The following is a 16,388-nucleotide window of genomic DNA, read 5'->3' as shown; positions in this document are numbered from 1 at the left end:
GAGCGCAAAAGATCTTAACCATAACTCCTCACATTGTAAGCCCATTGTCTCTCCCCACAGTTCATCTGGAAGGGTGAAATCCCCATCGGTTTCCTCCAGAAGCTGCCAATACCAGAAGGCCACCTCCTTACCACCCCTAGGTCTTTCTAGTAGCAGCTGCTCCAGGGAGCTTGATTTCCCAAATAATACATCTTTGCACCGCTGGGCTCTCCCCCAGCTTTCCAGCTGGATGAATTTAAATCTAGAGAATGCTGTACCTATACGCTCATGTAATACGTCCCAAGGAAGTATCGATCCGTCCACCATTAACTCTCCCCATCTAGCAATTCCAGCTTCCTCTAATGGGGAAGATAAGCTATCCCTAAGACACTCCGGTAAACCCGGGGAGTCCCATATGGGAGCGAAATTAGAGTAGTAAGACAGCCCCAATCTTCTTCTAATGGCTAGCCAGCCCCTAGCCCAAGACTGTATAATTTTCAGTCTTATTTTCTTAAAATATTTCTGGCTCCCAAATTTAAATAGAAATCCGTCAGCTGGTAGATTTGCTCCGGTTAACATGGCTTTATACATTGTCACCCCCAGAAGACTCGATGGTGTTTTTAGTAACATCCTGGAGTAGGACAACTGAAAGGCCCAAGCGTAATACACTAGGTCCGGTAAGGCGAGACCCCCCTTCTCCCTTCTCCTCCTCAACTTCTTCCACGCAATTCTAGTCGACTTATAATTCCAAATAAAGGAGTTAAGCTCTCGCTGACATCTGTCCAACATCTTCACATCAAACCCCAAAGGAATGGCATCAAATATAAAAATATACTTGGGAAGGATAGACATTTTTATTAAGTTGACCCTACCCATTGTAGAAAGTGGCAAGTGAGTCCAAGATTTCAATAGGCCCTTACATTCCCTGGAGACTCGATCTAAGTTAGTTTGGGCAATGGTTCCAATGTCTTGGGTGATTCGGATCCCGAGATAGCGCATAGAGGTGGTGATATCTATGCCTAACCGTGGGTCCAGAATATTCCAGACCATAACCTCGGTCTTACTTGAATTGATATTATAGCCCGAGATCTTGCCGAACTCTACAGCCTTCTGAATCACAGCAGGGAAGGACAACACCGGATCCGAGGTAAAGATTAAGATATCATCGGCATATAATGCCGTCCGCCTCTCCCACTCCTTAAACCTGAATGGTGGTATATTTTCGTCTGCTCGCAAAGCCTGGGCAAACGGCTCAATGTATAAATTAAAAAGGAGGGGAGAAAGCGGACAACCTTGCCTCGTACCTCTAGTGATCTTAAAGGGTTCTGTCAATATCTCATTAACCAGCAGCCTAGCCGAAGGGGCTCGATAGAGTAAGGCTATAGTTCTGCGAAAGCCCTCCCCAAAGTTAAACCTTTTTAACACATCATTTAGATAGGGCCAATTGACCCTATCAAAGGCCTTAGCTGCGTCGAGGGTTAAGGTGGCCAATGGAAGGGAAAAAGCAGAGGCAATATCTCTAGCCCCTACCAAATCATGTGTAAGATCTGAAAGATGGCGCCCCTTAATAAAGCCTTTCTGGTCGTGATGAATAATGGTACCTATCACCTTACCCAATCTTGCTGAAAGTATTGCGGCGAAAATCTTATAGTCGCTATTCAGCAAGGATATTGGTCTATAGGACCCACACTCTGATACGTCCTTCCCTGGTTTGGGTATAAGAACAATTGTGGCCTCACCCCAAGATTTTGGCGGTGGCTTTCCTTCCCTAAGGATACCATTGAATAGGGTTGTCATTACTTGGACGATATTCTCCCCCAAAACTTTATAGATCTCCCCAGGGAGACCGTCTGGACCAGATGCTTTCCCTTTTTTTACCTGTCTTATTGCTTCCTTTACCTCTACTTCTGTTATTGCAATCTCTAAACTGTTGCTCTGTGCTATTGATAAGGTTGGGAGCAATATTCCATTCAGCCACCTGTTTCGTGCCATCTGATCATCAGGTAATTCTTCCCTATAGATAGTCTCAAAGAATTCAAAAAAGGCTTTACCTATCTCATGACTGGCTGTCCTTGGTACCGCCTCCCCTTCCACCTTGATTTCTCTGATATATTTCCGAGCTTGGTCCGATTTAATTTTCCACGCCAGTACTCTACCCGCGGCCTCTCCAAACTCAAAATGGGAGATCTTACTTGCATTCCATCTTTTATTAACCCTCTCTTGTAGTATATTTTCTAGTTGGTGCTTTAGCTCAGCCAATTTTAACCGCTCCTCAAGAGAACCTAGAGACTGACCTAGGTTTAACTCAATGCCCTTCATTTCCTGTTCCAAACTATTTATCATGTTTTTATATTTTTTACTCCGATATGAGGACCTACTTGTGATGCAGCCCCTCAAAAAGGCCTTAAAGGCCTCCCAAACCACCTCTGGAGAGGAGGACTCCATATTAATTACAAAAAAAGCAGTTGTCTCTGCGGCCAGGAAATTCACTTCACCTTCTTCAAGTAGGAGTGTCCGGTCAAAGGACCAAGAAGGATGTTGCCTCCTACTGTCGGATCTAATAGAAAAAGCAAGAGCTGAGTGATCTGACAGGTGAGATGGGAGATAATCAATCACTATTAAAGCGTCTTTCAAATTATAAGTAAACAGAGCATAGTCAATTCTGGATGAATGCTTGAAACGACTGTTACGATAGGAAACCCCCAATTTACTGCCTGCTCTTTCACGCCAAGGGTCCACCAGGCCTAGCTGAACCATAATAGCTGATAGAGTTCGCCTAGACTTTAGTGAACTTCTGGCCCGCGAATTTGCTGATTTATCTAATTTAGGATTCAGCACAATATTAAAATCGCCCATCCAAATCACCGGTTCCTGAAAAAGTAGCAGATGATTTCTGACGGCGTCCAAATGCGATGGATCATCCGAATTTGGGCCATAATAGCCCACCAAGGTGTACCGTTGACCCACCAACTGAACTCTCAATATCAACCATCTCCCTGTATGGTCCTCTATACACTCCAAGATTTGGGCTTTCGCAGCTCTTTTAAAAATAAATATAACCCCCCTAATATTAGCATTGTGGTCAGTAGAGCTGAATTTATCAACCCATTTCTGTTTTTTGAGTATCTCTACTGCCTCTGATTTAAGAAGGTGTGACTCTTGAATTGCAATGATTTGCGCCGGGGAGTCCCTCAGATACTGCATTATACGCTCCCGCCTACTTCTCCCTCGCAAGCCATTGACATTCCAGGACAAATATTGGAGAGCTGTCATGGTACCACCGCTACCCCCCTCGTATCAACCTTTCCCAATAGCTCTTGCGGGAACCTTAATATTTGCTATTTTTGATGTTGGACAGATGTCAGAAGTAACCATTTCGCAAAATAGTAGGCAGACTTATGAGGATTTTTTGCTTTATTCCCCCTCCCCCCCTGCACCCACCCTCCCCAGGAAAACCCTCCCCTACTTACTCTGACCTGGTGGATGGCCAGATTTACACCCACAACGACTCTCCAACCTCACCTCCACCCTATTAGTATAGTCTATAGACAGACTCAAAACCAATATGGCTGTTGAGAGGAAACTTAAATTGTGGTGACCAGGGACTCTTACAAGGTGAAGGGAATGCAGCGAGTGGGTCATTCTCATTATTATTATTGTTTCCACTCCTATTTACCTACACCTTTGATTATACAAAGATTCATACATAAATATATATATATATATATATACACATGTATGCACACTCGTATACACACAAACCTTATTAGATTTTAATTTAACTTGTGTTTCCCCAACACTCACTCTTGTCATAAGATAGGTTAGGAGAAAAAATAGAGAAGGAATTTATTTTTATATCTTTACTAATAGCAGGTGTAGTTATTTATTTATTTATTTTTGTATGCATTTATTTATTTGTTATAACTCATTCCTACTCACCCCCCCCCCCCCTTTGCTGTTTCCCTTCCCCATTTTTTTTTTTTTTTTTTTAATTCTTTTTATTTCTATTTTTTTTTTTTTCTTTTTTCGTTCATTTCCCTTCCTACCATGATTTTTACCCATTGTGATTCAGGGCTATATAGACTTTAACAGAACTAGTACAGGCCAGACATAATTTGTAATGTCGGTTAACCTATATCAGACCCAAATAACCCACTATCCTTTATTCTGAGCCTGAGCCTGAGCCTGAGCATGATCTCTAATAGATTCTAGTAACTCATCTGCTTCCGATGGTGAACGGATATTATGCATTTTATTGTTGTACATAATACGCAAAAATGCTGGGAACCTCATCTGGACAGTGGCACCTACAGCTCTAAATTTCTCCATGCGCTGCCCCAACTCCCATTGCCTGTCAAGCGTAGTCTTAGATAGGTCTGATCGCACCTCAAAAGAGAAGTCCGGGCCCTGTAATGATCTAGCTTTCAGTGCGAGGTTCAAGATCTTATCTTTAAGTGAGAACGTAAGGAAGTTAATCAAAATCTTCCTAGGTTTATCTCTCCCTGGTTTTAGGCGGAATGGATCGCGGTGAACTCGCTGTATGTCGTTGTCAAGCATCTCAGTTGACTCCTCCAAGTTAAGAGAATCTTTTAGGATCTTGATCACAAAGCTTTTAAGGTTTGTGCCCTCTTTTCCTTCCGGAATCTTTAAGAGTCGCAGGTTATTTCTCCGGGAGTAGTTCTCCAAACTCTCAACTCGCTCCCGCATACTTTCACCATCCTTCTGCAGTGCTTGAATTTTGGATCTAGCTATCTCGAGATTAGATGACAATAGTCCCACCGAACCTTCCAAAACCTCTGTCCTTGCGCATAAGCCGTCCACTTTTTGGTCCAGCATGTCACAGGATGCTCTGATTTCATTCTGATTCACCTTAGAAACTGCGAAATCAGCACGGATTTCCTCCCTCATTGCGGCTATTGACTTTACTAGGGCCTCCAGTGTATTCCCGACCCCTGGGCCTTCCAAATCGCCCTCACCTCCACCTCCGTCTGGTGCTGCTATATTGTTAGAGGCGATCCCCCTTTGGGGCCCTTGGTATCCTTCATGGGATTGCTGGTTACTTACAGCTGTGACCTCCGTTTCATTTAGAGGTGCGAGGAGCTCCGCTAACCCATTTGCTGTACTGGGAACAGGAATGGCTATTGGGAGTGGCAGTACTACAGGCACTACAGGCGCTGTTGTCTCCTTCGACCCACCATCAAACTTGGGTATAGGTGTAGGTGATGATGCAATTACTAATGTCGAAGCTGTCTGTGCCTCTGAACTCCCTGTCCCAGCCGTCGCCATCTCTGATGTAATGTCCAACACTTGGGGTAGTACTTTAAAAAACGTGCGTAGCGAGGGGGTGATGCCACTGAGTCTCTTTAGGGGTTGACTTTTTCCCTTTTTCTGCTTTATGTCTTTAACCAACTCGCTAGTGGCACTTGTGGAACCCCCCTGAGGTTGTCTTTTTTTTTTTTAATCCCCTGCGCCCTTTCTCTGAACTCTTGTTCGCACTCCTAGTATTCCTTAGCACTACGGGCTTATTCCCCCCTTCAGAGTCAGATTCAGATTCCCTGCTGAAGTCTCTGACTGCCTTACAGTCCGTTACCCCAAGGTCTGCCGAGCCTACCTTGTCCTTGTCCTTCAAACAGGCTGATATACCCCCGCTCACCTTCGAGCCTGATTCCGGATTTACAGCAGCGGCGTAGCTCTCAGCTTGGCCCCCTCTCCTCCTCCGTTCCGCCACCACGACTCCTCGGAGCACCCGGGCAGCCGCCGTGCGGCCACGCCGAAGCTCCACGGCTGCTTGTCTCCAGCGAGGCAGAAATGCGGGCGGAGGAGGGCGGGTCACAGCAAGCAGGCACATCAATCAAGACCGGGGTCAGGTACGTTCCACTGCCGCCCGGTTTCTTCGTTTTTTGCGTTTATTCCCCCAGCCACGAAGCGTGTCCTCTACATCGCTGTCTGTCTAGAAACGCCGTTCCGCGGCATGGTCTCGCTCGGACAGAGTAGGGTGAGATTCAGAAGAGCCGACTCTGGGTGTGCGAGCCGCGCTAGCCTGCGGCCGCCATGTTTTCTGAGTCATGCACTTCATTTTTATTGGAAACCGTATGGCAGGCACTGCCTCTGTCGATAAGAACTGAGGAGGTGTGTGATGCCTTAGTTAGTAGTAAGGGAGACAAAGCACCAGGCCCAGATGTGGTCCCGGTAGACTTGTACAAATATGAAATGGATTTGTGGTCCCTGATATTGGCCAGAGTTTTTAACGTTGCTGCTGAGAATGATTTCCCAAAAACCTGGAACCAATCTCTCATAATCCCAATCTTTAAGAAAGGTTTAAAAACTGAAGCCTGTAACTATCGCCCGATATCCTTGCTGGACTCTTCAGTCAAGGTTATGAGTAGGGTGTTATTAAAGAGATTGGAAACCTGGGTGAATGTCAATAAGATTCTGTCCCCGGTCCAATATGGGTTTAGAAAGGGCCTAGGAACCCTTGAACAGTGTGTCAATCTTGATTTACTGATAGGGAAATACACTCTTGCCAAAGGAGGGAATTTGTATCTTTGCTTTGCTGACCTCAGCAGTGCTTTCGACTTGGTCGATCATTCTATACTGTGGCCAATACTGTTAGAACTTGGAGCTCTCAAATAAATTATTCACTTTTTAGCAAGACTTTATGCAACGCTCTCTAGCAAAGTACTTTATGGGTATAAGGGAGAATGTACACAATCCTTTAGGGTCAGTAGGGGAATCCGCCAGGGTTGCGTCCTGGCACCTTTATTATTTTCTTTATTTATTAATCATGTGGATGCAGCCTTGCGATTGGTACCTGCGGACGCCCCAATAGTCGACGAAAGTGCTATACCCATTCTACTATATGCAGACAATGCTGTATTAATGCCACGTACACCCATTGGATTGCAACGTCTGATTGATGAGTTTGTTTTGTTTATTGAAAATAGGAAACTTTTAATTAACAAGACAAAGACATTTGTTATGGCTTGTGGCATGAAGCCTAAAACCAATAGCTCTTTTTATATAAAAAACACAAAAATTCAAGTGGTAAAATCTTTCTGCTACTTAGGCATTACTTTTGCAGGCAAGGGGAGATGGGTGTGTGAACATGAAAATATACACTCTAAGATGATTAGGAACACCAATAGGATTTTTAGATTTGCGACAAAATTGGGTAACCGTCGCATTGAGGACATGGTAACTATCATTAATGCAGGATGTGTTACCTCTGCCCTCTAAGGAGCAGGGGTATGGGGTCATAGCCAATTTGAATACTTTTCTTAACGTCTTCTATGCGTTCCACAATCAGCTTCAACGGAACTCACAAATCGCAAAGTGGGTATTAAGTACATTACAGATCTTGCTGCCCTTCGCCCGCTTCTGCTATGGAGATCTATATGGGTTAAGAATGAGACTTTCTTTTACCCAATCAATAATTAAAGACTGTATGAGATTAGATAATTGCCTTAATTCCATGGCTAAATTACATCCTCCATTGGTATGGCCTCCTTTTAATTATGATGCCCAGACTGAATTAGATTATGCATCTTCAATTGCTAAATCGGAGATAAAAACCTCTTTTCTTACACATAAAATAAAGACCCGTCTTAGAGCTATTGGTGACCAATCAACTTTTATGTTTTACCAGCAATTGGGCCTCAATGATGGCTTTCAGGATTATTTAACTTTTGTCTCTAAACCATCTCATCGTTTTGTTTTGACTCGTCTCCGGATGGGTATCGCCCATCATCTTGTGGCATTCCCAGTCATGAAAAAGCGTTCTTCTGCCGTCTGTCCTTGTGACAATACATAACGACAAAGTTGCTGCCATTTTCTATTATTCTGCAAATTTTATCTTTTTTTAAGGACATTTTATTTAAAATCTATCTTTTTAAAGCACAACGTAAGATCGAAAAAAACTGCAATGAACTTGTTGATCTCTTTGGACAACCCAGGATTATGTTTCCATGTAGCATCTTATCTATTACATTCTATTGCTATCAGGAAATCTATTGTAGTCTGACAACTGAGAGGGTGCAGCTAACCACTTCTAAACTATTGATTGTTAATATGGAAAATGTTATGGTATTATTATTGTAAACGGCATGATGCACTTTATTTTAATATTATATAGTACTGTTTATAGAATTTAAATTGGAAATTTGAATTGCACAATCGCACAATGCACTTTTCCCGTTCTTTTTAACAAAATTGTGAATATACGACCTTGCTTGTTGATCCACGCATTGTAATTTTCTCTTAACCGCTGATATATGCTGCTTGTTCTGTATTTTATTATGTCTTATTTTTATTGCTTATATAGCTGTATATTACACCTGAATAAAAGCGTATGAACATGAACACATTTAATTGAATACTGCCACAGTCTTCAGTTTGATTTCTATTAAAGCGACAAATTTGAAAGTAACCAAATTAATGTTTTGTTCACTAAACAAAAAAATTCATATTCTACTAATAAGTAACGCTGTACATTTACTCACGAGTAGTCTTTAGGAAAACAGCGAGCAGTGGGGTCGGTAAAAGGCAGTATTTTATGACAAGGATGACAATGAGCATTGTTTAATTGTTATTTAGGTACTGAACAGTGCAGAGTTTAGGGAGGTACTGGGGCAGTGCAAACTTAAGAAGACTGAGAAGCAGGTCCTTAACTGGCACCAGTATTAGGAGACAAACATTTTTAGAATTGAAGATTACTGGGAGCCTTTGTATTACTTACCGGTGTGCAAGCTGGTGTGCTCTTGAAGACTTCGTTTTGTTACAAATGATTTCTCACATACGTCACATTTGAACTGGTTGCTTATTTCATGGAGTATTCTGTGCATTTTCAAGCCATGCTTGTAAGTAAATGTCTTTCCACAGACCTATAGGAAAAGGAAAAATATTTTTTTTTACAATTGTTTCAGGATAACACACTTTAATCTAAAGCAGGCATGGGAAGTATGTTGTGTGTCTAAGCATAGATTTTACAAATGGCTGTTTTGGTAGATCTCCACACTCCAGTGTTTTCAAGGTAATCATTGTCGTGAGGTAAGTGGTGCAGGTGCGTCAATCCTTCTGAGTGTAAGGATATAATAATTCACTGTCCAATAGCGCGATCCTCAGAATTAGAGGGGCGTCTCCCATTCGCACTCAATATGACATTGTAATCAAGTAAAACTCTGTGTTCATAAGGTATTCTCAATCAAGTCTTTTATTCTTTTTTCATAAGGTGTTTTGTCAACTGGATTGCCAACTTTCTTGTGCCCAGTTGCCCAAAATTCAATGGGTAACTGGGCGCAAGAAATTTGTGATATGAATTAAATTGTTATCATGAGCATGTAACGATAACAAGTGAATACAGTTGGAGATTTCTTCTGCTGTAGGGGAGATTTATTCTGCTGTTTTCTGTGGCCAGCATCTCGGGATAAAGGTTGGGGCCTCACCAAGGACGCTGTATTTCCCTACCGGGACATTCTGCCGCAATACCGCCACTGCTCAGCGCATCACCCGGGGTGAAGACTCCAGTCCCCAGGGTGCACCAGGCTACTCCCAGCTGCCATGATTGAGGGGGAGGCGTGGTCCATCGCGCTTAAAACGCTGCCCCCCCCCCCGGGCGCGGGAGAAGGACATTGTATTGCCCTACCGGGACATTCTGCGCGCAATACCACCACCGCTCAGCGCATCACCCGGGGTGAAGGCTCCAGTTCACAGGGTGCACCAGGCTACTCCCAACTGCCGCGAGTGAGGGGGAGGCGTGGTCCATCATGCTTAAAGTACTGCCTCTCCCCACGTGGTGCAGAATGCTTGCGGGACGGGGCCCGGACGAAGCCCGGACCAAGGGCGGGCCTGTCAGGGACCGTAAGAGGTCGGGCTGGGCCACCCCCCTGACATTGTTCGATCTGTGTATTTTTGCACTATTGGCATAGTTAGTTGTGTAATATAGTATTAGTGCTGTTTTTCCCTTTTTATAGCTGCGTCTGGTGTTTTACTCACTAAGTCAGGGAAATGAGCAGGACTAAGTGAAAAGGGGGTGTGGGGTTGGGAGTGGTGGGAACCTTGGACACGTTCCTTTCCCGGGAAGAATCCCTGCTAATGCACGAGATTCAGCTGACAGAATGTAGACTCTCTCTAGACCCATCACGCCCCCTTATAGGTTCTACTGCTGCACCTGAGTCTAACGCAACAGCTAACTCCAGCTCCCAAACGAATCAAGCACTTATATTAAGTCCACAGCCAGGGCCTTTAACTGCACCTAGTCTGGACAGCAATAGGCAGCAAATGTCAACTTTGACTTTAGGTGGCGAACCACCGCAAAAAAAGAGGAATGCGCGCGGCGTACCTAAATCTAGCTACCAGGTATCCAAACTGGCGAGACACAAGCCCGCCACAACAGGGAGTGGGGGAGGTTCCAATCTAGCTCCCTTGCCCCCAAATATAAACCTGGGTGCTGGCAACACCAAAACTACATCGACAGAAGATCAGCTGCCCCGCACTCCTCAGGATCAGGCTAATTTTCTCAATGGGCTTGAAGACAAGTTGTTAGCGTTAATTGACCCCCACCTATCAAAATTGGCAGTGTGATGTATTTACTATGGGTACTGTATCGATCCCCCTATTTCTGACCCTTGTCTGGTTAATAATTAACTAGCAGCCATTCAACTGCACAGAAACCCGTTATCTGATTAGCCATACAACGGCACAGAAGCCCGTTATCTGATTAGGTCATAGCGCATGCCATCTCATTAGGCAAGCACTATTTCTCCAGCCCCCTAATAGGCATACGGTGTTCTCAAAACAAATCAAACCTACCACGACCTGGGAAATCCCCAAAGCCATTGTTTTGATTTAGCCGAGAACTTCAGTAAAGAATGTGCGAACGACCAGTTCGTATGACATCCTTATTGACGTATTTATGTCCATCCTTTCGTCAATCCCGGCACCTTTCAGGTATAAATAATACCGACATTGCCTTAAGCAAACACACGAGGTGGTGACAAGATTGGAGCAGCGAGACTTGCCGAGGAGCCCAGCTGACAGCAAAGCCCACAGACGCTGCCCCTCCTTTCTGACGCGCTGAGAGAGAGACGCTGCCTTTTCTCCTGCCGAGAAATCCAGCTCCGGCGCTTCCAAGCCGCCCTTGCAGGCAGCTGGAATATCAAGCCCTGAGATAGAGATACCAGCCCTCCAGCCTTCTAAATCCCAGGTACTGAACTGAATAACCCTTTGTAGAGAATTCTTGAAGCAGAGCCTTGGCAAAGCAAACTTAACTTAAACTGCTACTTATCTACTCCCGCCCACATATTAGGCTTAGGTCAGGTACATTGGGGTAGGCGTAGTTAGAAGCACCAGTTGAGTACGATTAGTCAATGTATATATGTATGTATCTATTTTATCCATTTTAAGTATCATATGGCTAAGAAACCATATCAATGCTTTTACAGTATTATTTTATAATTCTGTTATTACTGTATGCACTTTACTTAACTATAAGTATTGCAATAATAGCGATTCATTTCTCTTGTATGAGAAAAGAGACTGATCAATAAATAACATCTTTTTATTGAACACGCCCGTCTCTTCCTTTTCTCTACAATCTGGTGAAACTAAGAATGCACTGAACTGACTGAGTAAAATAAGTTGTCTTTTGTTTTCACACGACTCTAGAGATACACTCTTGATTAGGGGAGAGCAAAGTTGTCATGTTCTATGGTTGTCAGAAACTAAATCCCTTCTTGTCTATCCAGGGAGGTTAAACTCCTCCTTGTCTATTCGAGAAAGTTTCTAGTGAACTCTGAGCTAGCTGGCAAACACTAAACTTTAAGTCTAATATCGTCAGTAGAAGACCTAGTTAACCTCTGTCCTACGTCTATACTATTGAAGATATTATTCCAATGCGCAGAGCCTATTGGGATAATAGGAACTACACTACATGGCGCCCAACGGTTTGGATAGGTGATAAATCTAACGTAAGACATTAGAGTAACTCAGTCGTGCTTTTTCACACAGACCCCTTTTCCCCATAATACTCCAAAGACGTCTGGAGTGGGTGAAAGGTTAAATCCGCCAAACTTAGTAGGAGGAGACTCCTATGTATGTTTCTTGGTTTATTCAACGTTGAAGGATACACTGTTCCAAAATATTGTGCATCTAATCTTTGTTTCCATAGAAACCTGATCTGCAAATAAATAAAATAACTTTCTTGACATTAGAATGTCAGAAACTGAAGAAGAAAGGGAGACAGATAGAGTAGCAGCCAAACTCATAGCAGCTGACAATACTCTGCTGCAAACTGACCCGGAGGCAATATTCATCCCGGTCAACATAAGGAAATCTATAACTTTAAAACTTATAGAAAATGGGCTGACACCGAGAGGTGGTACAGTCATATTCGTAATTGAGGCACACGAATATCGGCAGACAGAGGTATTCTATTCATGGATAAACTTTCCAGCAGCAAACGCTGTAACAAAGGACTTCCACTATTACAAAATAGAGGAACCTCCAAATGAGTACACTCCTTTCGAGGAGGTGGAAATACCACTCAAATACCAAGAGCACCTGCTCTGGTTTAATGGCGCCCTAAAACATAATAATCACATCACCAGGCTCGGTCCACTAGGTAGACCAGGAGCAACGTGGCCGGTCCTATCCGGATACACACCACATCCAGACATTGAAGAAATGTCTGCACCAGATCTTTTAGCACAGCTAAAACAATTAATTAAAATACATAGACAATTAGTCCAATATGTAATGCGGACTTCAACAGTCCAACCAGCTATTAAAATTCCACAGCTGATCCCTCACCAGGGGAACACAAATAAAATTACACCACAGAACATACAGTCCTGTCTAGGTAAAGTACCCGCGAAACGGGAACAAATTCCATTCTGGTTAGCACAAAAAATCACTCAAATAGAGGCGGTATTTCCAGATACCACCCCGGTTGAGAAACACAGGATTCTGACTATCTGTCTTCCAATGGGAATCGCACCACATGTGGAGGACTGTGACACTTGGGGTACAGTCTTTGCTTCCATTTACACAAAAACACATGGTGTTCCATCCATGTCAGTAATACCAGATGTGCTAAAACAAATTCAAGATGAATACGGTCCAGAACCTGCTTTAACTCTTGGTATGAAATTACTAAAAGACTTCAAGCAGGTCTCGGCAATATTATTAGCCAATATAAAGGGAGAAGCAGCAAATGTGGCGATCCGCCAGAGGTTGAAAGAGACAGATATAGCAGACCAACCATTTGAAATTGCCAGAATCATAGAAAAATCCTATGAAGAACTAGGAAGAGATAGTTTGGGTGGAAAACCGGTGAAACCCCAACTTATTGAAAATCCTGAAAAGGTATTTATTAAAAATAATCTAAACACTTCAAAGAAGATCTGGGATGGAAATAAACAATCCACTCCTAAAGAAAAAAGATTCCAGTCCAGAGGAAGGTCTCCTCGGCGGAGAGAAAGATCTCCGGACCAAGGACGCAAGTCTCCCCAAAGGGAGCCCTCTGAGAAAAAATACAACCTTAGAAATAGGAATAATCTAAAGAAACTTGATAGATATCAAGATATTGATACACGTCCCTCTTAATATTTTCAGACTTCCTCACAGAAATCGGAAAGAAGAGGACGGTCAGAACACAGGGAAGAGCACGTCAAGTCCAAAGACAAGGAACCTGCTCATCAAAATAAAAAATTACAGTTTCCAAAAAAGAAGGTAGCCAGTATTAAAGTAATCAACCATGCCGAGAATACTGAGGACACAGCTGAAAAACGGAGAATGGGCTCAGACAATGCTAGACAGCGCAGCAGAAGTGAGCATAGCTCGCAAGATCCTTATGAATCATCTGGAGACAGTGGACACGAATGAATACATTCAGGTGGAAACTGCAGATACCAGAGTTAGCAAACCTCATAAAATATATGAAATAACGTTGCGTATAGAGGGGGATAAGACTAGGAAAATAAGGGGTCTCTTTTGGGATAATCTCTCCAAGGGCTATGATATCCTTCTAGCTGAAAGAGACTGGCCACCAGAGTTTGTCAGGGAGTACCCTCATGGCGAAGAAATAATTATGCCTGCCTTCTCAAATCATATTCCAATTCATAAAAAATATACACTTGCAAGAAAGTGGGCAGTAGCCCAAGCTCCTGCATTATATAAAAACCATGTGGGATGGGATGAGGACTCTCCTCCTCACAAAATCCAGTTAAAATCACAACCTAGAGGGGGCGTGGCTTAGCAGGCGTTGATGGCGGACGTGGCTTGCTAGAGCTCCCGCCGGCCCGAAGATTATCCTTTCTATTCTCCTGGCCCCCGGACCCGAAAAGGGCATTAAGTTTGGGGTGATAGTGGTGGAAGATCCTGGGAATCATCCGGTGCCGAGAGCGGCGCTCCGGGACCCTTCAGAGCGGCGTGACACGTCGGAGCAGCGAGCGGCCTGGTGCCGGCCGGACAAGCCGGGGCCTCGATTTAGAGCACCTGATCCGGAGGGCTCGCCCGAAAGCCGGCGGCGCCGCACCTCGGTCAGGACCAGGGCCTCCCTGCAGCCAGCGAGCCATCGCGGAGTCCCCTGCCTCTCCCCATAGTACCGGCTGCGGGGACGGCTGCCCGGGGACCGCCGCGGAGGAGCTGCGGCTTACCTGGCCTGGGCGAGGCCGGGGCCTCGAGTTTGGTGACCCCCGCCCGGAGGCACCATCGCCTACCCTGGAGCCGGGAGTGCAGGCGCAGCGGAACCCCGGGAGCTGAGGGATCAGAAGTGCGCTGGGCCCAGTCTACTGCCTTCCCCACACCAGTGGTCGCCGGAGCGGTGGACAGAAGACCTGTGGATAGACCCGGCGGGGCCCGTGTCTGCGCCGAGGCGGGTGGGCCGGTGGACCCGGCGTGGACCTGGCGTCGGCCCCGCAGTGGGGTCCAGCAAACCGTGAGTGTCTTTCCCCCCCCCTGGTGCAGCCCCCCCCTCCCATCGCATTGCAGTGACTGCTGGGGGCGCGGAGCCGAGTGAGCCGATTGGGGGCCCTGAGCAGGCTGCCGGGCCTGGATATCCCCGGACTATTGTGGGGGCTTGCGAGGTGCACCAGTGCGGGTGGAGGTGGAGGACACGTGGGGAAAGGTGCCCCGAGTGGCTCTCGCTCACGCTGGACTTTGGACTACCGGCTGGGGTCTGCGGAGACGAGTCGTGGGGCCCCCCCCCACCTCACCCTGGGTGGACGGAGACGGTGAGCGGGAGGAATATATCGCCTGCGAAGGGGCCTGGACAGTCAACTAAACTTGGCAATTGTAGGAGGTGGGGACTGGCCCGCTGAAAGGATCCGCTGTTGAGGCCACTCTTACCGGACTTAGCCTTGTCCATGACCAGAGGGGGGGTGGACCCGCTAAGCAGGGGCCCATCGATAAATTCACGGAACCGCATGGCGGCCCCGGAGCGCAGGGCGGCCAGGGCATGGGCCAGATAACGCGGCGCTAATGGCAGCTATCACCCAATCGAGGGACATGCTGGACGCCAAGATTGGGGCAGTTGGGGCGGATGTGACCCTCCTGAGACAGGACCTGCGCAACGCTGTGGCGCGAATAACTGAGACAGAGTCCAGGATCTCCGTGGTGGAAGATGACGTCGGGACCCTGAAAAAGAAAGTGGCGGAGATGGAGAGTGCTCAAAAGGGCCTCGCACTTCGGGTGGAGGATGCCGAAGGACGGGCGCGCAGAAATAACCTTCGCTTCGTGGGTTTTCCGGAGGACTGTGAGAAGGGTGGCATGGAACGCTTCCTTTCCCAATGGCTGGAGAGCTGGCTCCCCCCGGATACCCTGTCCCGCTGCTTTGTGATTGAACGCGCGCACCGGGGCCTGACGCAGAAACCGCCGGTAGGTGAACGACCCAGGCCGGTGATCGCCAGGATACTGAACTTCCATGACAGAGACACCATTCTGCGGGAGGCGAGGGCCAAAGATTCTCTGTTATTTGAAAACCATAAGATCATGATCTTCCCCGACTACACCAATAAGGTGCAACAACAGAGACACTCTTTCCTGGCCGCCAAGGCAAAACTTAGGGGCCTGTAGATTCAGTATTCATTACTCTTTCCGGCCCGTCTGCGAGTGGTCTTTCAATCCCGGACTCACTTCTTTGAAACACCAGAGGATGTCTTCAAATGGACGGATGAAACGGTGAGGGTCAGGCCTCATGCCCAACCGGGCCTTGATCCGGGACACATGAGCGACTCATCGCAATCCCAGGGCGAGCGGACCGCCCGAAGCAAAGGAGTAGGAAATCAAGATCGCGGCGGCGCACGGTCTCCTGCACTGAACCTAAGACTGCTGCGCCCACTGATCCAGACCTCACGGGCGGCGAGGGCTGAGGGGCGATGGGTGGTCTGGCCCACCTACGAAGCCAGCTTCCTCGG

General features: G+C 46.0%; 1 protein-coding gene across 1 annotated transcript in view; it reads right to left on the bottom strand.

The window, feature by feature from the left end:
- The window catches only part of ZBTB11 (zinc finger and BTB domain containing 11), a 1,715,870-nt gene that overhangs the window by 770,671 nt on the left and 928,811 nt on the right, over positions 1-16,388 (bottom strand). Inside the window, exon 7 of the mRNA XM_078657806.1 lies at positions 8,714-8,858. Within this exon, the coding sequence (XP_078513932.1) occupies positions 8,714-8,858 (145 nt within the window). The remainder of the gene's footprint in view (positions 1-8,713; positions 8,859-16,388) is intronic.

The sequence above is a fragment of the Lissotriton helveticus genome, chromosome 8 (assembly GCF_964261635.1).
Source record: "Lissotriton helveticus chromosome 8, aLisHel1.1, whole genome shotgun sequence".
NCBI lineage: Eukaryota > Metazoa > Chordata > Amphibia > Caudata > Salamandridae > Lissotriton > Lissotriton helveticus.
This window is presented reverse-complemented; position numbering and strand designations above follow the sequence as displayed.